Source organism: Dysidea avara, chromosome 8 (assembly GCF_963678975.1).
Source record: "Dysidea avara chromosome 8, odDysAvar1.4, whole genome shotgun sequence".
Lineage (NCBI taxonomy): Eukaryota > Metazoa > Porifera > Demospongiae > Dictyoceratida > Dysideidae > Dysidea > Dysidea avara.
The window spans coordinates 22,421,695-22,447,638 of NC_089279.1; the positions used below are offsets into that span (position 1 = coordinate 22,421,695).

At 37.2% G+C, this 25,944-nt stretch overlaps 1 protein-coding gene and 1 long non-coding RNA gene across 2 annotated transcripts; both read right to left on the reverse strand.

Annotated features, from left to right (window-relative positions):
- Nucleotides 1-970: 970 nt before the first annotated feature.
- On the reverse strand, nucleotides 971-12,481 carry LOC136264855 (aflatoxin B1 aldehyde reductase member 2-like). The gene is made up of 13 exons (XM_066059615.1): nucleotides 11,802-12,481; nucleotides 11,666-11,761; nucleotides 11,456-11,601; nucleotides 5,514-5,577; nucleotides 5,395-5,434; nucleotides 5,201-5,347; nucleotides 5,096-5,145; nucleotides 4,965-5,044; nucleotides 3,304-3,370; nucleotides 2,832-2,953; nucleotides 1,513-1,664; nucleotides 1,165-1,245; nucleotides 971-1,108 (listed from the first exon to the last, which is right to left on the reverse strand). Exons 3-13 carry the CDS (start codon nucleotides 11,533-11,535, stop codon nucleotides 993-995), a joined length of 999 nt encoding a protein of 332 aa, XP_065915687.1. The 5' UTR covers nucleotides 11,536-11,601; nucleotides 11,666-11,761; nucleotides 11,802-12,481; the 3' UTR covers nucleotides 971-992.
- Nucleotides 12,482-17,655: 5,174 nt separating this feature from the next.
- Nucleotides 17,656-18,972, reverse strand: LOC136263858 (uncharacterized). Its single transcript, XR_010704817.1, has 2 exons — nucleotides 18,688-18,972; nucleotides 17,656-17,942 (listed from the first exon to the last, which is right to left on the reverse strand). It is a non-coding gene; the product is annotated as an uncharacterized lncRNA (long non-coding RNA).
- Between the last annotated feature and the right edge of the window lie 6,972 nt (nucleotides 18,973-25,944).

Below are 25,944 nucleotides of genomic sequence, written 5' to 3' on the forward strand. Positions count from 1 at the left end.
TGCAATTGGGTATTCCCCTCTTTACATCATGTGATGTGTGCTGAGCTAGACAGAAGAGTTACTGTTTAGAGTTTAATAAACCTTTTCATCGTATACCAATCATGCATTGTAGGCTGGAGCTTAGTTATATATAGGATTTTTGTATATAGCAGCACTTTGACATTGAACACGTGTATGTAACAGATACTATTGGTACTACATAATGGATGCATATGCGCTTTGCTCACAGAAATAGTTAAATTAGCAGCCTTGTCCTTGTAACACTTTAATTAACAGAAGCCAAAATCTGATGCAAAACACTACAAAGTATATGTACTATAATCATTGGTAGAATTATGTTATAATGTGATGTTTTCTTATCGTCAAGATTTCGGGGTCACGGGTATGAATTATTGTGTAAATTTATTTATATACTTTGTAAAATCTACCGTAAGTTACCCATTTGAGTTTTGGCAAAAAGAGGGTCATAATGCAAATTTCTACATGTGTTACACACCCTGGGTCTATAGCAGTGAAGAAGATGAGTCTGGAAACCGCAAAAGAATCATTACAAAATTAACGTATATGACTGGTCCTGTGTAAACAGGGCATATGAATTGGAACCTAAGTACGTATATACGTTCTCCAAATTTCATGATCCATAACTTTTTTTATGCCATTGTGCTAGCGCTATTGCCATGCATGCAGTCATAAATTGGTATAATTATATTGTAATTGACATTACAGAATAGGTACAGTTCTATTCTATATAGTATTGAGATATGATCTGTTATGTGATGAAGTGTAGTTTATGACCTCATTCACAGGCCCAGTCACATATTGCAATTGATTCAATAGGTGTGCCACGGTAAATGCATCTCAATGCTATACACAGAACACAATAATTTGATCAAGCAAATCATATTTTAATTGAAGTTTCATAATTTATAGTAATTGTGTACTAAATAAGCCAGTGAAGTACACGCACAAATCACAATCAGTCTACATAAAATCTAAAGTTTCTTAATAGGCAGTATTTTGTTCAACATTTTGTTACGATCAGAGAAATAGTAAGGTACACAGTTTGCCTTGTCAAACTCCCATGCTTCATCAAAAGCCTTTACAACTTCTGTTAGCAAAATAACAAGTAACGTTTCTTTATCTGGATAAGCTTAGCTACCTTACCATCTTCTAGTGGACCTTCCTTCGTAGCATCGATGTTGGAAAGAATATTCTTCAGTGAACTACCACCAAAAAGAATCCCATCTGTATATACAGTATAAAGGTGATGGATAATGATAGTGCTAAATATAAAATTATTATTTGCCTATAGTGTGTGTAGTTTTGTAAATTGTATATGTATCCTAGTCAGTAAGATCTATTATTCTACAGAGATCTTACATCTCAGTAAATTTATAGATAACTTATGATAATGTCTTTATTTGATCACACAACATACTACAAGGAAAGATGAGGGACAATATAACTGGAACCATGGCAAGACAAATATTTCTGAAGTTCATAATACATTACCTCCATGCTTTGCATCCAGTTGGGAGTGGTGGACAGCCCATCTAATGGCTGCGTTAACAACAGATACTTTTCCACCATATGCTTTCTCCACTGCTGCCTTGATGCCCTCAATGCCCTTGAATAGTGAATCCCTCCAGTACATACCGCGATATCTATGATAAAGTTATAGCTATGTACATATCTTTGCAGGGGTATTATATCATCATTTAACATGTGTCCAAGATTATTGTGAAATTAATTGTGATACTGTGGTGTAAATTTCATTTATGTCCCAGTGAGGCATGCAGTGTTCAAAGTTTACAGTGGCTGTATGGCAGATAAAGTACTACAGGTACAGACAATGTGCTACATAATCAAGGATAGAAGTGTAAACAACATATTATTAGAACTCAGCTATAATACAGAAGTATAAGTGAATAAAAAGCAGACAAAAGACAGTATCAAAATACCAATCTTAAAAGTCTGTAAAAACTGAAGTATCTACAGGACACCAATGGTGACAATGGTGTCTGTGTTGGGACATTTTGGTGTCCAGGGAACACTTCAGTTTTTACAGTGTGATATGTTCATTACACCTTGTATATAATCACACATTTGGCTGTACAACTGTATGTATTGAGGATATAAAGTTTGTGATTGATAACTTTATTTTCTCCAGTTGCTTACTCTATTTGTACACTGACCACATGTTTGCTTACTAACAATATAGTGTAACCTACTTTATATTTTACAGGTGCATAGCTATACAATGATGATTTACATTAAGAAGTGCAACAGGAGCATACATAGTTATGTATAGCATAATAGTTGTAGCTAGTACAGTATAGCAAGTTAGAGAGTGATAAACATGAAGAATAAGGATGTGACATGAAGTCAGCAAACATGCATAAACAATAGATTAATACTTTCTAATAGAACAGTCACTTTGTAGTGAAATACTCTAATAGAGCATTCACTGATTAAACTGTTCCAAGATTATGGTAAGAAATGTTGCTGACCTAGGAGTATAATGCAAGGATAATGAGTACACTGAAGAGTATAAAATTTTGGGAAATTCCTGAAAGCATTTTGGGCAAAAATTTTGAGCATGTTCGACTCAGGCCTATGTGTCATGGAATTAAGCTCATAGTTTGAAATATCCACCTAATATGCTGGCATAGCACTCCAGTTTATTATGCCTTTTATTATGTGCTGGCATATTTGATGGAGGCCTATGCAAGATGCATGTAATACATGAGAATGTGTACATACATATGCACACAATGTACGGTATAGATTTGCACATACACATACATACACTTTTTCCACCCATGTATCATTTTCTCCACCCATGTATCATTTTCTCCACCCATGTATCATTTTCTCCACCCCAGAATCTACCAATTCTCTGCTTATCATCTTGCACAGAAAAATTGTACATGCCCATCAATAGACCAGCCAGCTGTCATGGAACATACATGGTAACTATAATGTTTACAAAATTTCAAATGCACATTACCATAATTTGCTTTAGATTTTTTGTAATAATTTTTGCGTAAATATGTTTTCACATGATTTATGTAAAGGACTGCTCTATTAGAGTAGTTCGGTCTTGTGTAAAAATTTTCATGCAAGAAAGTTTGTACAGATTTACATATGAAAATCATTTTACAATGAAAAAAGCAAATTACGGTAAAAGGATATGTCATATTAGTCCTCAACTTCTCCTGGACATTTTTCATGCAGTTAATACACATTGACAAAATATATTTTATATACTAACATGTTGACCAATTACAATTATTTGCTTACTATATTGTAGGAATAGAATCTGATGTTGAACCGTCTCAGACATGGAAAAAGTTCATCTTCCACTCTCCTAAAATTTTTATCACATGTTTCATGCCGGATCAATAATATTATTCATAATGTGTGAATTTAGTGCGTGGTAAGTAATATAATAGATCTGCATGCATGTGTGCAGTGGCGTATCTAGACTTCCTCTATTGGTAGGGCACTGTTATGCTGCCCATCTGGGGGGTTGGAGCATGTCCCCCCCCCCCCCCCCCCCAGAATTTTTTAGCTACAAAATGGCATCTGAGGCCATTTTTTAGATTTTCATAAAGCAGTATATATTTAACTACCTGTTCAGATTGTACTAACATATAACAAGATGATACTACTTGTATACACCTATGCATGATGAAACACTACAAACCTTACAAGGATCTATAGATACGATGATTGTAAACTATGAGAACACCGGCGTCCTTATCAATTAATTAATTATCTCCAACAAGTAATTTAATCACGTGCTCGATTGGTGGCCGTTAATTAGAATTGTTGTAATTATTGGCTTCATGACAGCTCAATACTAATAACTTGATGAGTATATTTTAGTATAGAATAAGTTTTCTCTTGCTAGATAATGCAATGACCCATGAAAAGTTGGTGATTGTGGGTTTCGTAGTCTTCAGTTTGGTAGGGCACTAGCCTAATTTTATGGCAGGGCATATGCCCTACAATGCCCTACTGTAGATATTCCACTGCATGTGTTTTATGTCATGTTTTGATTATTTAATAGTTATACCATGGCCACGAGGGATTTGCCTGATATATATATGCCCAGGCCCGAGGGCGCGGACATATATATCAGGCAAGTCCCGAGTGGCCATGGTATAAGTAATATATACCACTCTGGTATGTTCACCTAATAGGTGAAGGAAGACAAAACTGTGTTCACCACATTACTTTTATACAGAGGTTTGCAAACATCGATTGTGGGTTTAAACTTTGGGCACAGAAAGAAATGATTGTGGGTTTCACTGGTTGTAGTAATACCATGTTAAACCAAATAACCACTTTGTGGATGAATAAAGTAACCTAAGGTGCTAAAATAAACACTTAGATATATAGGTTGGACATCTTTTCATGCAGTTGAAATGTACTCTGTAGAAAAACAATCCCCACATTTTTGCAAAAATGATTATTTAGTGATGCTTAGTAGCTGAACTATGCAATGCTGACTCACTCAATTCTTTTTGCTTCACAACAATACCCCAAACTAAACCAACATGTTTAACTCAAACCTACAATGCAAAACTTTAAGCAGCTCTATATAAATAATCAAAGGGAACTGATGCTTTGTAGCTGCAAAGGCAGTTGTGGTCAGGGCTATATCATGATATTGCCCTAACCACAGGGCAATTTCTAGATATCGCCCTGTGGTCAGGGCAATATAATATTTAACCCTGTGGTTTCCTTTGATCTGAGGTGTCAAAGTGGTATATTATATAGATATGATTTATTGTAGGGATAACTGTACAAGCTCTTCTGTACATAAGAAATTAAATGTGGTAGCTAGCTAATTGACTGAAAATACTTTGTTAACATGCACACGTAAAAACAACCATAAATGCAGTTATACTGTATGTACTTGATTTGGCCACGTACATGCAATAAATTTGCATTACCTTGTAACAGCATTGTACATTCCTTGATAAACAGTAGGCAGCACATAACGATTCTGCTTGCATAGGTAGTAAATTTCGGCCTATAAGTGAGTATTAATGAATCAGTCTAGCAAATAAGGTAAATTACATACCACTTCCCAGGACTGGAAATTAGACAAGCCCAACTCCTTAAATTTTCCTTCTACAGATACACACACAATCAAGACTGTATCACTGTAACATTTGATGCTACTTACGTTTGTATAATTCTTGCATGGCTGCTAGAGTTTCTTCAATGGGAGTCTTATGGTCTGGTAAATGAAGATACAGTATGTCTACTGAGGGCACTTGTAGGCTATTAAGAGATGTTTCTGCTTGCTCAAAAACTCCTTTACGCGATAGCCCTGCAAAAATACTGCTTGAAGGGATGTGTTAGCCAACCTGTATCTACCATCTGGGTGAAATGAATTGATTTTGGTGGCCAATATGACCTGCAAAATCACCATGATAATACGCAAACACTCAGACCATATGGTGAACTAATGACAACACAAACATTTAGCACCACACCTTTTCTGGATCTCTGCAAGGAGCATATCTGCCAATAAACTTCTCAGATTCACCTCCACCATACCTAGAACATCAAAGGTATACTGTAACTGTTGCTATTGTACTGTGAAAATGGAAACTGTGGCATACCAGAAATTCATATATAAGTTCATTCAGTCAGAAAAACATTTAGGTACTTATGCAAAATTTTACGATACTCTCGGGTAGTTGTGAATCTGCCACAGTTGACATGATGGATCAACAAGAAGCAAAAAACATGTTAAATGAGCCCAGATACACTATCCAAGTGATTTCAATGCTTATATTGTTGATTGTACTTAAATAAACAACATTTGGATGCAAGCAGCTGTTTGCATGCTCCAGAAAACATATTCAGGCATTCCAAACTTTAGAGCTCCATAAGCTTATGGTTTCTGGTACACTCATCAAAAATTCCTTCAGATTAATGTGACATTAATATCAGTTTTTGTAGCTGTGGCCCCCCCTTAATGGTTTCTGTGCATTTCTGTGCATAACCACAGTATCCATGTGCTTGTTGTGCAATAGCAATTAAAATGGCAATATTTTTTGGCTTCCACACAACTGGGCTTTGAGGTGATCTCATTTAATATGGATCAGGTAGATGTGTATGGTTTTACCAAATGTTATCACTTTAGCAAACGTTTTAAATGCTATAATAAATAGTATTATTTTTAGTCATATTGGCTGTGAAAATGAAGCTAGATGATAAAATGGCATAATCCTTTTCCATGTGTTTGGCCATGCTGTTTTGTGAGATGCTATAGCACATGCATGTTAATTACTCTTTACATGAGTGCAGACCTACTGTACATGGCTCCACAAAATTCATAAAACAGCTCGTTTCCTGCTGTATATAGACATAATCATGAAAATGCTGTACAAAGTAAACAAACTTATGTACCTAACAGCTGTGTCAATTTCCTTGTAGCCTTTTGCAAGAAACGCTTTCAAAACTTCTTGACACCGTGAAGGAATACATACAATCATGCAATTACAGCAGATTGCATTTCCATTTAAAAGTTGTGTGCCACATGTGTGCATGTGCAAATAAGATATGTTTGTTTCACGGAACAAGTTTCTGGCATTGAGGACTAAGATTCCAGTCTGTAAAAGTAGCTCTGCATTTAAAATCCTGTGTATTAAAGCAGCGCATGCGTGATACAATTTTTAAACAGAAATCCAATCTGTTGTTCAATGTTTGAAATTGCCTGAAGATTAAGACTAAGAAAAGTGATAATACAACTAGAAGTACAATGTGAGAAGCACACTCAGCATACTAGGGAGGGGGGGGGGGGATGTGGCTCCCAAGACAGTTATACAATTTTGACTGAAGTATTGAATAAGCATATGTATTGTGAGTCCATTCAAGTTGAAATAAAAATAAAAATGATCATCACCAATCTCTAATGCTGTCATGCAGGGAGTGTAGCATAAATGCTGCGGTATATGGTTAAAGTTTTTGGTTAAAATCTTTCAAGGGGAATGGAAGTGAAACCACCATGCAGAAGCTATGATATTTGTGACCAGATTTTACAAAACCGATCCAAATCGCACATCAGGCAAAATCAAACTAACACCACCAGTGGATAGCTACACTATCGTACTAGTAGTTTTGACCACTCAAACTACTCGAGGCTGGTTTCAACAGACGTCTTTTCTGGGGTGTGTGTAGAGTTCGAATGGCGGTTTTAGGCCTTGTGAAGGACCTGGCTTGGCAAGAATCAGTGGTTTACTGGTGGACAGCCTGATAATGTAGGCCAGACATTTTTTCTGTGGATTTTGCTACATATCAACCACTAAGGAGCAAGCACAACCTTGCAATCTCGTCTCTGGACTCCAATCGTGGTCTTTCACCATTTTGAGGTCTAACCCTTGCCCACCCCGCCACCTCCCACCCCTTTGTGAGCACTCGTGATACTACTTCGCTCGTCCAACAGCTCAGATTTTCTATCTTATTTGGCAGGAAACTCTACAAGCAGCTACAAGTACTTTATCTCGAAACTTCTAATGTGCGATTTGGATCGTTTATCCAAAATCCAGTCACATTTTATGATTTTATTAGCTTAAATACGCTATAGCTAAACATTCCAAGGTATATATATGACTAGGTGAAATCTGCATCAAAGCAGTGCAAAACACCGCAGACCACTTTCCTTATGAATGAAGTGAAGCCTTTGCTGTTAGTATGTGTGCACTGGTCTGTTGATAGCTAGGGAATTTCCTGGCTGCTTGTCAAGTCATCATGCAGTATCCATTTGTGACCACTATACTTAAGATCGAGTCACATTCTAATTGTCCTCAATGACTACTGATAGTTTTTTGAAAGAGGTGCATTATCGGTGCATATATTATACTGTAAAACTCACTTCTTAGAAGCTGAATAGCATGATGATATGCCTTCTCAGGGGCGTAGGAAGCATGGGTGCCATGGGTGCTTGGGCACCCATAAATATTTCCAGTGGCGTAACTAACGGGTGTCAGCACACTATACTATATATTACTGAGAAGATCGAGATACTCTAATAGAGCAGTCAATGACTCTAATAAAGCAGTCACACTCGTGACTTTTTTTTTGATCTTCAGCCTTACCACTGGGCACCCATAAGTTAAATATCTTCCTACGCCTCTGCTTCTTAACTTTGAAGGTGCTAAAAGTCAATGCAAACATCAAATTTGTACTTAAACTGAAACTATGCATACTTTCAGAATACAGAAAGCTGAAAAGCCGTCTGACCGTCTACAATTCCAAAGACGTCCAACGATTTTCTCACCAGCTGATGCACGTATCAAAACGCTTTTTGTGCCAAACGAAGCGCTCATCATCTAAGAATTACCTCACTTTTAAATGAAGCTTCTAACTGCCGTCGTTCGTCATTTACAGCGCGATTAGTGCAAGGGTGTAGACAAAAATTTGCTTGAATTCTTTCTGTAAACCTCATGCAAACACCTATTCCATTCAACTTATTCATGCCTTTATAAACAACTTTTTTAGACACTCTACACAAGTGACATTTAGTCAATGTGGTAGAGCATTAGGCTTGAAACTGGTGGGGTGTGAGTCAAATCCCAGTTGTATCACTTTTTTTTTCTTTTTCCAAACCTTTTGGTTACAACTTTTCTTCAACAACCTTTTTTGCTACAATTTTTTTTTCATTTTGGCAACCTTTTTGGTAACAGGTTTTTCTCACTCTACAGTGAAAGCTGTGCATTAGGGACTGACCAAAAGTGTCCTGATTATCAAGGTTTCCTGAATTTTCAGTTCAGTTCATGCTAAGGGATACTTTAGGAGCATTACCAGATTATGCAGGTGTCCTCATTTTCAAGTGTCCTGATTAACAGGTTCCACTGTATTGTAGTTAGTAGTATATAGCTGTACAAAGGTGATAACAATAGGTGATAATAGTCAGTAGTAGCTTACTCATACAGTACTGCAGTTATGCAGTACTGTCAAACGTAGGGATAATGGAGGTTATAGGTGATGACAATAGGTATAGGTTGTAGTGTAGTAAAGGGAACAGGAGGGAGTGTTGTAGTATTGTTAACATGCACAGCCTGCACCGTAGGCATGTACTGCACCCTATATTATGTAGTTTCTTTTTGTTGTCAGTAAGTTAAGTGTCATATATGTATGGCCTACATGACAGGTACTATACTAATATCACATAATTATGTATTTGACGCTTGTATGGTAGACATAATATAGGTAGCCACGTAGCTACAGTAGTACAATATTACAGTTGTCTTTGCTTATGTAGCTACTCACAGCTCTGCTGTTTAAATTTGCCCACATCATTCCAGTGTACTTGCAGGATGGCATAATGGTCTTTAAAAGTGACATTCATTATACATGCAACATAGTTACATGAATTTTAATACATGGTTTCCATTACATCATGTGCATGTCCACAGTATAATACGTATAGTATGGCAACTTCTGCATTGTAGGGCAGTACCAATAAATAATGTCAATCTTTTATCAAATGATGCTACATGTATAGCCTGCATAATAGGACAGGTACTACTACCATCCATATTGTTCACACCTATGTGTTATAAGCATACACATATACTGCAGTCAGTTCTGCAGGTTCAGGAGTACCTGCATGCTAGCTTCCCATGATTGTGGCAAGATGTTGGTATTAAAAATGTTACCATCATGCATGCTGCAGGGGATGAATGGCACTGAATCAGATGTTTAATGCTTGGTTGTTATTATAATGTGGTCCCTGCACGTAGGGCAGGTACATGCATGGGCAGGTACCAATGCTAGTTAAATATAATTTTAATAGTTATAGAATTTAAACTTTTTACAGTAGCAATTAATAGCAATGCACAGGCCAATATTAGGCTTTGCTATAAGTACTGGCGGAATTGTGGTCATACGTACTTACATACTAGTCTCACGTGACCAGACCGCTTTTTTTTCTTTTTCATTTGGTCAGGAAAAAAAAGGGTCCGGTCCGAATACCCGCAATTGTTCTCAAAATCCCGGTTGTGGCCAGGATTTAATTCTATGCACGCGTCTTAATGCATTCTTGAAGTATGCTTGAATGGGCATTAATTAAGTCTGCCATTGACTGAGTAATTGAAAAGATAGGATTCCAACCATTCAGTGATGAACAGGCAAACTACGATTTTGTAATGTTTGTATTGATTGTAGTAAGCGCGTATAGAATTAATCCCGGCCACAACCGGGATTTTGAGAACAAGTGTGGGTATTTGAACCGGACCAGGCCCTTTTTCCCCCGACCAAATTAAAAAGAAGAAAAAAAGCGGTCTGGCCACGCGAGACTACTTACATACATAGCTACCACAATCAAAGCCATTTACAACGAGCTAGCGAACTCAAGGTTGGCTAGACCACATGAGATTTTAGATAAGTAGCTACCTACCGCTTCATCCGTTGTTAACTTTTGTCCCACTTTGCCAAACTCCATGGTTCCGAGGATTTTTCTGAGTTCTCCATCCTTAGAGGTCATTCTCCAGTCCTTTTCACACTGCGAAAGATTAGTTTATAGTCTATAGCTAAGCATTTTCTCTTTATCGCAAATCGCTCAGTACCTCAGGGTTGTGTATGACGGCCAGCGGCGGAGGAAGTAGTTGATATGAGGGGGGGCTGGGCTGACCCAGACTTATTTCTATAGTTTGGTAAGGTGAGACCAAAAAAAAAAAAAAAAAAGGTCGCAACCAACTGACAAGAGCTTTCTGACAAGAGCTTTCCACCTCACCAGCTACCATTTCTAGCTGATAAACTACACAAAAATCCTTTCATAGCTTGCTACACACTGACTACTTTATTAGAGTGACTGCTCTATTAGAGTATCTCGATCTTTATCACGGTTTTCAGCCCCACTCCAAGAAAGATAATTTCGGTGTGATATCATTCTGAGGGGGGGCTTTAGCCCCCTAGCCCCCCTTTCCGCCGCCTATGATGACGGCTTTTTATATAGCACAGCAATACCACCTTTACATATAACTTCAGTAATGCAAAATTTACGGAATTTATTTATTGGCCATTTCTGTGCTTCCTTACTGGAACAAAGCGTGTGCACAAATCAGCCATGCATACCAAACTGAGCTGGCTACCATTTAGAAGTGCTAATCAATCAACAAAAACGACCATTGGCTGCAGTATATATGCATGTACTCGTGCATGTAGGTCTATAATAACTAGCTACAGCACTGTAGCTACACGTGTCCTGATTACAAGAATGTGTAGCTATCTCTGTGGAAATGACAGTTGACTAACTTTACTTCTAGGTGGATTAACATAGAAAGAATTGAGACATTCAGACTATGATATAGACTACTGTACTACCAATTTTAGTAGAAGAAAAGTTTTAATGGAATACACTACAGTTGGTTAATAACTAAATCAGAACAACATATTAATTGAAAATCAACATGGATTCAGAGCTAACCATTCATGTGTAACCCAACTCATCACACTATCTGAAGATATCTCCTTTGCTTTAGACCACCAAAAACAAATAGACATCATCCTATTAGACTTTTCCAAAGCATTTGACACAGTACCACACCAGCAACTACTAACCAAATTAAGATTCTATGGAATTAATGGTAATAGTTACAATTGGATCCAAAATTGGATCCAAACTTGGCTTACTCACCGCTCCCAGTGTGTTGTGTTAGATAGCGAATCCTCAAGTCCAGTACCGGTGCTTTCTGGAGTACCACAAGGCACAGTGCTCGGACCATTAATGTTTCTGTTGCACATTAATGACATTACTAAAGATATCAACTCACCACTCCGCTTGTTTGCTGATGATTGTCTACTTTACAGAGTTATTAACAGTGCAGAAGACGCCAACATGCTTCAAGAAGACCTGAATAGGTTATCAGAATGGGCAAACACCTGGCAACTTAGATTCAATGTTAGTAAATGTACTGTCATACGTTGTACAAGATCCTTGACACCATTCAATTACGTCTATACCCTCAATAATCACATCTTAAATCTATCTGATCAACATACTTACTTGGGAGTAATCCTTAATACATCACTATCTTGGTCACCACACATTTCTAGTATTGTTACTAAAGCATCTAAAACACTTAATTTCCTGAAACGTAACTTAAACAAATGTTCAGAACAAGTTAAAGAATCTGCTTATCTAACAATGGTCAGGCCACAACTAGAATATGCATCTGACGTCTGGGACCCTCACCAAACTGGAGATATTGTAGAGCTAGAAAAAATACAACGAAGAGCAGCACGCTGGGTAATGAATGATTATGGTAGACTTAGTTCTGTCACCTCAATGTTAAATCAGCTCTCATGGCCAACTCTCCAGACTCGCCGCAAATTATCTCGACTACAAACTTTACACAAAATTTTTTACCATCAAATATCGGGTAGTGCTAAAAGCCGGAACGGGAGAATTTTTTTTTTGGGCACACTTTTGACTTAGAAAATTTCACGCATTACTCTTTCCGGATAATGCTGCGCATGTAACACCGGATACTAACTTCGTCAAGACTCGGAGTCCATAGACAGAGACTTGGTTCACAGGGCCTCAATGTCGTGTTCTCCGCCAGGTTGACAACAGAAAAGAAGGACGAAATGGCTTTAGGGGAAAGGTGGTTTTTCACAGCCTGCCTCAACTGATTTGTCAATGGCGTCTCGCATTTTAAGGCACAGCACAGAGCTACCCGGCAGTATCTGATTCAGTGGAGCTGTTTAACATGTGAGTATGAAGCAGCTTATGTATTCACTAAATAAATGGACTGAAGATTAATGTACTATCTTGTCTCATTAATGATACCGGGGGTTCACTGAACAGGAATCATTCAGTATGAATTCTGGCACTAGATAATTGAACCATAGGGTTTTTAGTATCTATAACTGAACAAGGAATAGTCACTACCTAACCTGTAAAACCCTCTGTCACCGGGATCAAGATGTTTGATTAAGGCCAGGCAGACTTGATTAATTGTTTCTCGGCAACCCTGCTTGCATCTCTTTTTACCCCACCGCATCTAGTTTCATTATTGCTGTTATCAATCACGTGCATTCGTATTTTGATGCTAAGAAGGCTGGGTATCGTTTTACAGCACAGCAAATGTTACTTGCACCTCAGTTACGGTGGTAAAACGTATCTTAAAAGGCTTTAGCTAACCTTTATAGTAACTAACAGCTTGATTTGAAATATTTTCTTTAGTAATGAATAATGAAAAATGACCTCCTGCCCGCATGGAAATCCAAATTTTTGTGGATGATAAACAAGTAATCAAGTTTGCCTGGCCTAATTGTAATATCATTTGAATATGGGCCTTGATCACTTGACTTAGTATTGTGGAAGCATATTGTTTTGGTGGACGTCTTGATTGCTTACAAACTAACCTCTTGATTGCTTGGTTAAATCTTAATACTGTTTGCAGGTGGCTTTACAGGTAGTGACTACCTGAACAAGAAGTTGTATTTTTGATTGTTTGTTGTCTTATTACTTGTTCAGAAAGAAATACAAAGGCATGATAAGTGGATTGCTAAAATGTGGTAAAAGCAGTAATTTTCGTGGTTTAGACATCGATCGCCATACAACTTGTATAGGAACTACTTAATATTTAATTTCCGTGGATAAGACGCCCACGAAATCCACGACAATAAATGTGTATCCCGCCCACAAAATCCATGAAAATGTGTATCCCATGAAAATTTCTTGCCCTACAGTATCTCAATTATATCAGGGGTTAATGTAGGGGGGCCCAACCCTCCCTCCCCCCCCCCCCACCCCACCCGGTTTAGCTATTGCCTCCCTAGGTTTATACCTAAAGCCTTGAGAAATGGAAAGGTTTAGTTTGATCCCAAATTTGTATAATCAAATGGTCAATATTCAATGGCATCACAGTAAAATTGAGTATATTTACATCCCTAATTTTCAAAAATTTCCTGGGGGAGCATGCCCCCCCCCCCCTCCCCTAGAATCTGAAGTGGCTTAAATTGCCCTTCACAGCTTAATATTCTGGGTTGAGCCCTGCATATGTAAATAGGAAGTAACGTTTCCCAGCATTTGCCACTTAGCCCTGTAGAAATTGCAGCTGATTTTATGTTCATTGTGTTATAGGTATTACATTATTATTACTTCATGTATGTAATGATGTGGTCATCACTTTGTGTGATGATCTGTGATCACATGTGTATTAAGTGTGGTGTTCTTAATTTGTAGGTGGATTCACTTCAACAACTTCAAGATCACAAAGTGTTTTCACAAAACCAACATCTAAATAAGAGCGAGTCCATATAGCTGTATTCTCACAGTGATCACATGCAGCTAAGATGACTTCAATGATTTTGAGACAGGAACAAAGATGGTATTTATTCAGTAGTTTGACTTTACTAGACTGTGAGTTAAGATGACAACAATTGGTCTATTATGTGAACTTCTGTTTTTATCAAAAAATTCTAACTGTGGAGTGCGGGTGGGCAGGTCACTACCACTATCCATTATCACACTACATGTCAACAGCTAGGCTATGCCTGATTTTGAAAAGGATTCTGGTGTATTTTGGTGTATTTCCAATGTGTAGTCTTAACTGATGGCATTTCCATCATCTGTTTGACACCTAGTTAGTTCAACTTCTTGCTTGTAAAATTCTGCAAGCATTACAACTATAGAGGGCTTACTGCACAAATCTAAGCATTTTTGACACTCTGCAGTGCATTGTGTACCTTTGTACAAACATGGCCATTTGAAAAACTGACCTGTGCATATTCATTTTTTTAAAATTCAGACAAAACAATGGGTAAATCTGCAATAACAGGTAATTTGTGGTAAAGCGAAAATTACCCACTAGTACAGCAAGTCATGTAGTGTGCAGGAATCATGTATGCATGTCTACAGAGGCACAGATGTAATTACACAAATTGCTGACCTTTTAAACAGGTGACTATAGGGGTTACTTTACAGGCTATCATAACAGCAAGAGTGAATAATAATAGATAAATAATTCTACGTATATGACTCAATCATGGTGAAACTCCGCTGAATTGTAGACACCCTGTTTTTGGAGGACATCTGTATAGGTCCTATATATATCAACAGCTGTAGTACAGTGAAACCTCACTTAGCAACCACCTCGTTACAGTGGGCCACAATCATGAAGACCAGATCTATTTCCTATAACATCTCATTGATTTATTTTTTGTTAACATGGCCACCTCGTTAGTAGTAGGCCAGCGGCTACTTTCTTTAGGACCAAACTGATGAAACTAATGTAAAATTCAAAGTGGCCAGTACTTGAGCAGGCATTAAGCCCAACATTAAACAGAAAGCCAAAAATAATGACTAAAATTTTACTTTTGCACATACTACAGTTGATCAATAAAAGAAGCTTTCTTTATATCTGCTTGTCATGATACATAGTTGATCATGAGTGACTGTTCTTCTATTACAGTTCGCAAACTTTTATGCAAAACCTGCTTACTCAAGGTCCAATTTAGCTATCAAAGCTGCACTTATTATTCGGGAATTGTACTTAACGCTTAATTCAACATATATATTCCACTTGTAGTCATCTCTGACTTATGCCTAAACTGTATGTTTCATTTCTACCCAGTAGTAGTGAAATAACCATTATGATAGTGTAAATCACAGTACTAAAGGTCACCTCATCAATAGGGTCACTTATTTAGTACATCTTATACAAACGACCAAACAAATCCTGATTTTAAAGGGATTTCACTATAAACAAATATTTTTGCCTCTGTGCTGTTTCTTGTACAGGAGCAGTAATATTATAGGTCAAGCACGCTTGAAACTTTTAATGACTTAGTGCATGAATAGTATATGTATATGTTAACAAGTTGAACCTCTATGTAATGGGCGATTTGAGACCAACTTTACTGAGAGGCTGTCCTTTAAATTGCATTCTATAGGAATAACAGAAATGTTTCATTGTAAGGTTAAATTTATAGTGGAGAGTGCAGGTTCTATAGTACTTATGTGATATTCCATTTAGCACTTCTTCAGATGCATAATATAATGCAAAGGACGGTTGTAAATGGTTCAGTACTGCTGATCCAGTTGACCCACCAACCCAAATAGAAATTTGAGGTGGGCATCAAGAGCTATAATTATAGTCTTTTTGGCACAATGTCCACACTTCCAAGCTTTGTTAGTTCGTTCTACATTCATAGCATCATTATATTATAGGATATTACCTACACAATTGTCTGCAAGAGAAATAAATGAGTAGCTACAAATACCTAACAATGGCGGATCCAGGATGGGGCATTTGGGGCAAATGCCCCCCCCCCCACCTTGTGGGAGGAGCCATACTTCTGCTTAAATTACTAAACGTTATACCAGGCCAAATCAGCTTATAAATGCATGACGAATTCACCTGAAACAATAGCGAACCAAAATCAAACTAGCTACTAAATAAGTTGTCACACGGCACCTTCGTGAGTACTAAGCGCCTCTAAAATAATTATTGTGTTGCTGTTGTTTAGGACATTCAGAGCCTTTTAAAGACTTCACAGCCATCTGCAAAGGCCAAAATGGTAAAAATCAGCAGCGAGATACTACTAAGAGGTGTATTATTTGCTGCTTCAAAATGCAGCAAATGACAAGTGGGTCTGGATCTCCCTAACCACCTACAACTTGTCTGTTTGTGCCCCTCCCCTTGCCAGGTCCTGGATCCACCCCTGCCTAACAATATTTTAACACTCATAGTCAATGATTGGTGAGTGGGTGTGGCTCCATGAAAGTCTAACCCAGCTAGGCAGCTGCAACAACCCACAATTCCCATAAGTGGTCATTGCACCCTTGCTTGACGTCATACAGACTAGTTGCCTACAATTCCCATAAGTGTGCAGTATGCAATGTGGGTGTAGCACCACACACATATCACTAAAGACCCCAAACCACATTCTTTAGTGTGGGTGTGGCTCCACATTACAGTAAGTTTCTTGACAAGGTGACACCAATAGATAACACTAGTAGCTCTTCAAGTTCAAACATGCCTATAATGAAAAAGTGTACTTTGAAATTTACTGAAATTTCAAATGCCAAAATTAATGCTCGTAGACTGTGGTATCTGAGAACTGATACCAATTGTGCATAGCTGTGGTAGAGTAAACCTCATAACTTTCTTTTCTATCTCCTACATTGTTTTTGAGTACAATTAGTTGGACAACAAGAGATATATATGGTGACACCCGGCCATAAAGCATCCACTATAGCTGTCACAACAATGCACTATAATTAATAGAATTGAATGTGAATAACTTCCTTTATAGCCATCAAACACACACAAGGACAAGACATTGTCAAAAAAAGTACAATCAGATAAGTAACTAAAATACTTCTGCTTATACAATTGCAAGTTCATTAATATTCAGTCCCAGTACTAGCTATATCTTACTGAGTAAAAGTTACTCAATTACACACTACTTGTTCACCACTGGATAATGCAGGGATTGGAAACACTCTGTATCAACCTTCTAAATTATGATTTTGTGATAGACTAGCATTAGATACAGACATAGACAAGGTGGAACTGAGCTAGCATAGTGTGCAATGAGGTGGGCATACGTACAACACAGCAAAAGCACAATTGGCTGCACTGGAGTAATAAGACTCAACCAACTTCTATATAATAAAAATTATAACAATAGACCATAGCCCATCAACAAATATTTGTGCTTTCCAATACATCACAACATACCAGTGTCATTATAGTATACATAAAAAGTACTTTAATCATGTCTTATGCTGTATCTATACACTTGAGTGTTTAGTTTAGTAAAGCCAAACTATTGTCTTTGTTCCTGTCTCAAAGTCATCTTAGCTGCACGTGATCACTGTGAGAATACAGCTATATGGACTCGCTCTCGTTTAGATGTTGGTTTTGTGGAAACGCTTTGCGATCTTTAAGTGAATCCACCTACAAATTAAGAACACCACACTTAATACACATGTGATCACAGATCATCACACAAAGTGATTACCACATCATTACATACATGAAGTAATAATAAAGCAATAACATAACATAAAATCAGCTGCCATCTCTGTAGGGCTAAGTGGCAAATGCTGGGAAACTTTACTTCCTATTGTGACAGCGCTACATATGATTGAAACAGGTATCAGTATGTAAGAAGTTGAAGTTAGTTTTTACGACAATAGAATAACAAACACATATCATGCCTTTGTATTTCTTTCTGAACACTTAGTAGTAATAAGACAACACTCAATCAAAAATACAACTGCATGCTTGTTCAGGTACAGTCACTACACCAATAACTCCTGTAAAGCCACCCGCAAACAGTATTAAGATTTAACCAAGCAATCAAGAGGTTAGTTTGTAAGCAATCAAGACGTCCACCAAAACAATATGCTTCCACACTACTAAGTCAAGCAATCGAGGCCCATATTCAAATGATATTATATACAATTAATCAAACATCTTGATCCCGGTGACAGAGGGTTTTACAGGTCCATACTGTTAGGTAGTGACTATTCCTTGTTCAGTTATAGATACTAAAAACCCTATGGTTCAATTATCTAGTGCCAGAATTCATACTGAATGATTCCTGTTCAGTGAACCCCCGGTATCATTAATGAGACAAGATAGTACATTAATCTTCAGTCCATTTATTTAGTGAATACATAAGCTGCTTCATACTCACATGTTAAACAGCTCCACTGAATCAGGTACTGCCGGGTAGCTCTGTGCTGTGCCTTAAAATGCGAGACGTCATTGACAAATCAGTTGAGGCAGGCTGTGAAAAACTACCTTTCCCCTAAAGCCATTTCGTCCTTCTTTTCTGCTGTCAACCTGGCGGAGAACACGACATCGAGGCCCTGTGAACCAAGTCTCTGTCTATGGACTCCGAGTCTTGACGAAGTTAGTATCCGGTGTTACATGCGCAACATTATCCGGAAAAAGTAATGCGTGAAAATTTTCTAAGTCAAAAGTGTGCCCAAAAAAAAAATTCGCCCGGAGCGGAATGGAACGGAACCAATTAGGGCGCGCGCCAAGTAGAAAAATCGTTTGATACGGATTTTTCATCGTTTCCAACTGCCACACAGTGACTAGAATTGTGCTAGAGTTCATTTCCTTCTACTTATATGCAAGCTAGAAATCGCGCTTTCGAAGTTTCTATTTAATGCCCGCCACGTGGCATGTTGTGCTTTTACCAATCCTCAAATTCTGTTTAATCCTGATGTAGAATTGCTTCCTTATCATTGTAAAAGGTAAACTACTGTAGTATTTTCATGTTATAGTCGTTTAGTAACAGTGAGGATGGTTTTCTGAAGTCTGCCAGCATGGGCAATAATTTACGAGAGTTAACCACAGTGTATGTTAGTGGCTATGGATCATATGCTTATAGTGCTTACAAAATAATAGTTTAGCAGGTTAAATGATAGTTTTTCAGCGTAGGTGATTGCAAAACGCTTTCGTGCAGTGGGCATTAAATAGAAACTTCGAGCGAGCGATTTCTAGCATGCCTACAAGCAGAAGAAAACTAACTTTAGCACAATTCTAGTCACTACTTAATGGTAAGAAACGGTGTACAATCTGCAAAAACGATTCATTAACTTGGCGCGCGCCTCGTTCCGTTCCATTCCGTTCCGGCTTTTAGCACTACCCTCAAATATCACTTACAATTCCGGTGGGTCTATTGTACGGAACGGAACGGAATGATGGACTAAACTGCGGAACGGAATGCTTTCTCAGATTGAAGCTTGCAGCTTACCATTGCTGTACAAGTTATCAGTGGCACTTCCAGCAGGTAATCAAACGTACCCCAAGAAAGATAAAACGAATTTAAGGATCGATTGTGGGTTCTTGTTGGTTGTCATTAGTAACGAAGTACTAATTGTGGGAATAGCTGACTCAGTGTGTTCATCTTCGGATATACCAAGTAGGGAACTTAATGCATGACTTGTTTTTACTAGTATGTGAGTTATTTTTACTTACTTGACTTTAGAATGTACAGTCTGAGGCCCAGCCTTTCTAATCGGCATAAATCGGTATGTGTATAGCTACACTCAGTACAAAGAAAACAAGTATGGTGACAAGCTGAATCAACTCAGTCTAAGCAGAATCTAAAGGAATTTTGTGCAGTGTGTGAGGAGCAAACATTCAGATACCTCAAGGAGGCTATATTGTGTGAACATCAATGATTCATTAACAGAGTAGTGGACTATTGTCAGATATCTCAGCCTGAGTACTGAGTTGAATTCTGGATGGGGTCTATTTTACAGAATGGAATGCTTTCTGAATCAACTTGCAGCTTGGCTAGCTGCTATCATTGCTGAAATTGCATTTTATCAGTGGAACTTCCAGGAAAATGGAATAGGATAATTATAAAACATTAATTAAGTGATTGTTTAGGTAATTTTATTCAGTCTAATAAACAGAATATATGGTTGATTGAGTGAGGTATCACTTTCAGAATGTTCAGACGACAGTGATGAGATGCATGGATTCATCGAATTTTTGTTGTGGTTGGAGACATTAAATATCCAAAAGCAAACTGACTGTATAATATTAATTCACTTTCTTTATATTTTCTCAATTTTGAGCCTGTATACAAATAATTGAATTTTCCTTGTCAATAGAAATCCTAGAATAAGATGGGAGAGAAACTTATCTTTGTTTACCTATACTGTACAACCAAGAGTTCGTAATACTGATTTGTATGGGGTGAGTGTCTAACTCTCAATATGGCCTGTACAAACACCCTGCGTAAAGTTCACCTTTCATCAAATCAACACCTTTACTGGGGGGTAGAAAACTGTTGATTAGTGTTGCTGAAGAAGGTAAAGCCTTTGTTCTGAAATAAGGCCGAGGTGTTACTTTAAGCAGGGTGTTTGGTGAATGCATTCAAGTTAGACACTCTCCACCTTATTATGAACTCTTGGTACAACTTCAAGGGAAAATGAAGAAAACATACAGATGAATCAATAAAATCACTACAGTAAGGTGAATTACAGACTAGTGAGATCTTGGTTAATTAATGACAGTGGTTGGAGATTAAGTGTAGTAACTTCTTGTTCTTGAATATGTTGCAAAGTGGACTCGAAGTACAAATCAAAATGGGATATCAATTTCATTATGAAAAATTTGTATACATAAAAAATCTAGCATTACTATTTCATTTGTCCTCCACCTAAACATGCTACAACAGTACTAGTGTCAGTACATTGGCAGTGAGTCTACCTTGAAATCTCAACTCTAGAGTAGATCCAACACAGGACAGCTCGCACTGTAACAAATACATGTGATCCCATTGTAATTTCATGGACCAGCTGGACTGGGAATCACTTGAAAATAGACGAACAAATTTAATCTGTTTTGTTTGAAGTGGAGCATGTGAACTGTTACACTTAAGAAATCCTAGGATTCTTAGGTGGTATGTAATTAATGTGTGCTCCATTTCAGGTCTGACTAGATACACTGAAATTACACACACATCCTGGTCCAAATCACGTTTGCCTGGTGGCTACGGGCATGGTTTCACATGCAGCTTATAATAGAGATTTGGCTGATCTTGGAGTTTTGGCATTTAGCCTGATTCAAGGCTCAGTAGCAGTCAGACACATCCTTGAATTGTGCAACAGATAAAATCAGCTCACTATTGAATACGGCATTAGTCCACTGCACCAGCTGTTAATATATAAATAACTCCATGCATACACTTCAGTGATGTTTGCAGAATATACCCTCCTTGCGGTCTGCCAAAATATTTGCTCCTCACACACTGCACAAAATTCTTCAAGTTTTAATTCAGCTGGCTCTTTCCTGCTACCATTATCTTCCTGCTTGCTTTATTTATACACTGACTTATGACTTGAAAGATCGGCCCAGACTGTTTTCTAAAGTCTAAATAATAAAAACAGCTCACATAAAGTCCCTTCCGTATGGATGAACATCACTGATACAGCTCATCCCACAATAATACTTCGTTACTAATGACAACCAACAAAAACCCACAATCGATCCGTTAATTCTTTTTGTGAATGTCTTATGTTTAATCACCCACTGGAGATGCCACTGCTAACTTATAAGGGAAGTTTCAGCAATGGTAAGTTGCAAGCTTCAATTTGAGAAAGCGTTCCGTTCCGTGGTTTAGTCCATCGTTCCGTTCCGTTCCGTTCCGTTCCGTTCCGTTCCGTAGAATAGTCCCCACCTACAATTCCTCCATACTACCTACCAACATCACGATCCACGAGACAGTACCATCCACTGCACTACATCTTACCACATGTATCTACCACTGCACACCAAAATAGTTATTTTTCAAGAACAATTAATGATTGGAACTCCTTACCAGTAGATCCTGTTGAAGTTGCAGATGCTGACATTTTTAGAACTGGACTACAATCATTATTGTAATTGTGTTACATGTATTCGGGCAAATCTGAGCACACCAGCAGGGCTGACTGCTCAGTAATAATAATAATCATAATAATCAACTACATAGCTACATCAAGAATATCAGGGAGCATGGATATACACTTGGTATTGTTCTACCATAGAAGCTACCAAAAGTGATGATAGTACTCAGCCAGACATGATTGTGCACTTGTGCAAACCCAGTTAAGTACTACTTTATCCATTTTCTTGAGCCTCTGAAAGGACTCAATAGTTGTACTAGTAGCTGCATGCCCACAACTGAAATACTGTATAATTAATATAATAAGCCATCCGGCCTTGTTGACTGTTGTAATATGTGAGCATTTCCGAAGCATACCACTCCAGAAATCAAAGATACTATCGTTTCAACTCAAGTGACATGGCAACAGTACTTCTAGTTCCCAAAATAGAAACAGTTATCACTGTACTCACCTCTAGAACCAATCAATAAATGTTAACCATAGGCGATTCTAAGGTGGGGCCATGGCCCCCCTGCTGAAAAATAACTTTTTAAAAATCTTGCAGTATAGATTGGAATTTTTATTATTTCATGTTTTTAGCATAAATTTTAGGCTGTTTTCAAGCCTTCAAATTGCAAAAATTCTGCAGCTTCTAGGGGTCGCAGCTTCTGGGAGTTGCACCCCCAGAATCCCCCTGAAATTCTACTTTATTTTACAGCCATACAACAATAGTCATGCTGTTCCCTACTTGGCTCCCCCTGTAGGTCAGGTCTAGAATCGCCACTGATGTTAACAATGACAGTATATGATTTAAAAAGCTATAGGGAGAATGTATTCTGATGTAGTCTTGATGTGGTCATGTTATCTGTTATTTAGTATACATTGGTACATTCATATTATTACATAGTAGCTTTTGTGGACATTGCATGCTTGCTTCATATTATTACATAGTAACTTTTGTGGACATTGCATGCTTGCATATGATTTTGAACTTGGCTAGTCACCACTGTTAAATCAATCAGTGTTAATTGAGGACCTACGTAGCTTACAAGGTCAAATATTTGTGCATGCATATGGTCTTTAAAATCAATTGCATTATAGAAGAGTCAGCAATTTTCATAATGGAAATGGCTAATATATATATTTAATGATGTCTGCTATAGCTAATCTTCTGGCTATTACAAATTAAGCTACTACATACGTACAATACAATATCTGTGTAAACTATTTGCCTCTGTAACCCATCATATAGCATACATGCATGCATAGCTATGTAGATAGAAGAATACGTGACCTCAATAATGGTTTTAATGCATGGATGTCGGGTACGAAATAGTCTGTACTTAGTTATATATCTTTCTTGCTATTTGTATATATGTGGACAGTAGTTAGTAATTTTAAGTGATGGAGACCTTATAGAATTTACTTTGTTCATGAATAAAAATTGTGATGGAAAACATTTTGGCATCAAGGAATTGTTGCCAGAGGAAAGTACATATAGCTATATATAATAAGTTAAGCACATATAATACTTTATTTTGAGTTAAATGTTGCTGCATCACATGTTTCATGGAGGTGACTCTTACTCAGATTGCATGCATGCACTCAGATCTTGTATACTGCTTTGCCTCTGGTTTTTCAAGTGGTGGTCTCTTTTACAGAGGTGACCTTAATTGAGAGGACCTCACAAGTGAATTGGCACTAGCTACAGTCCATATACTAGGCTATTAGCTATACATCACTGCAAATGTGTGCATCATAAGTATTTGTTTTATTAGTCACCTTTGGGGCCATAACCATATACAAAACCAGAGAAAAATGTAATGAAGATACATGAAAGAGTGCTAATATATATAGTCCATTTATCTTGTGATCTTTCTCCAGTTTTGTATTATCAATATGGACTTTTACACAAGGTTATTGATTAATCATTAATTATAAACTTTCAAACTTCTATAGTTCCGTTGTAATCTATACATATCTAGCATAGTTCACAATTTTATAGTTGTTCTAGCATTTCTAAAATCATTACTTTGATCACTTCTGTATTATACAGTCCTGGGATAGCATTATCACTAAACTGCAACATTATAGAGATAACGTTTTGAAAAGCACTCCTTCAAGTCTTTCTGATATATAGCGTGTACAGTATGTACAGACTTCTGGATTATTATAATATATGTATCAGTTAACATTTCCTTTTTACAGTGTCAAGAAATTTTAGAAGACAACAAATGAAATGATGCAGCTATTGCAGTTAAGCATGTTAGCTATACATGTGTACCACAGTGGCACTTTCACCCAAACAGAATATTACGCAGTTCCTAATAGAAAGTGCACATCTATAATGGTTAAAGATAATCCATTTACCCTCTTGAGTTAGGTAAGTTCTATATGTATGTATTACATCATGTTGGGGAAGTCACTGTAGGCCATGTATGCCCAAAAATCTTTAGAATGTCTAAACCTTAGGCAAAACATTAGGCTCTTTGTCTACCAGCTTCTATCACTACTACTATACTATTGATATTACGACTTTTTGTGCACTTTTGGATAAAAGCACATGCACATAGTTTACTCATAGCTATCATCAGTTTGGGATATAGCTATCTACAACTTCTTTAAAGCAGCTTTTTGCAACATTTGGTAAAAAGACATAGTATGTACATGGATGCCCAGTGTATTGTCCCTATATCATACATTGTTGATGCTAATGTGGTTAAGCTAAAAATACCAGAAGCCATGCACATACACACATTAGCATTTTTCTTGCAATCAAATCTGAAATGAAGCTTAATATTTTGTTGCTGCTAATGTGGTGAAACAGAAATACCAGAAACCATACCTAACCTGCATTATGAGAAAGCCTATAAGGTGACAATTTATCTGCAGATTGTAATTGGCAAGATTTATCGATCACTATGATGACACTTTCAATGCATGATAGTCATGAATATTTATGGGAGTGTACATTGTTTTATACATGTATCTAAATGTATCTTTAAAGCATATACCATAATAAAATGTTCATATTATTAAGTGGATTGTTTATATTATAGTAAATGGTCAATGTTTACTGAAGTAAGGACAAATCAGTACAGTAACTCATTTTTCCTTAGATCAATAAGATTGTGGAATTTCACTCCCACCCAACCTAATCCAACAACAATCACTACAAATTTTAAGTACCAACTGAAACTATTATTACTTTTCCTACCAATCAGTAATCCATAATAAATTATATTGTATGTATGTTACATGTTACACATGTGCATTAACCCTCAAACTGCATGAGGCTGTACATTTTTGGAAATAAATAAAAATATAAGCAATAATATCAAACCATGAACATTGTTTAAATTGCACTAGTTGTATTACATTATAATGCAGTACAATCATGTATTATAATGTTCAGCTACATATAAATGTAATCTACAATCTCTTAAATTTCTTGCTAGCAAGAGAACGGTTTATTATCCTTGGTGATTTTAATGCTATAGGGTGGGTTCTAGAGAAGATGATCATTGGAGTGATGTGCTTGGTACTCATGGCTGCGGGGT

Coding starts and splice junctions, on each gene's coding strand:
- LOC136264855 (XM_066059615.1), bottom strand. CDS start 11,535: ATGATGTCTATTTGTTTTTGGTGGTCTAAAGCAAAGGAGATATCTTCA. Junction 5,578..11,455: donor AGTTGGGTTACACATGAATG/GTTAGCTCTGAA, acceptor TTGATGTTCTAG/GTATGGTGGAGGTGAATCTG. Junction 2,954..3,303: donor GATTCTATTCCTACAATATA/GTAAGCAAATAA, acceptor GTTCCATGACAG/CTGGCTGGTCTATTGATGGG.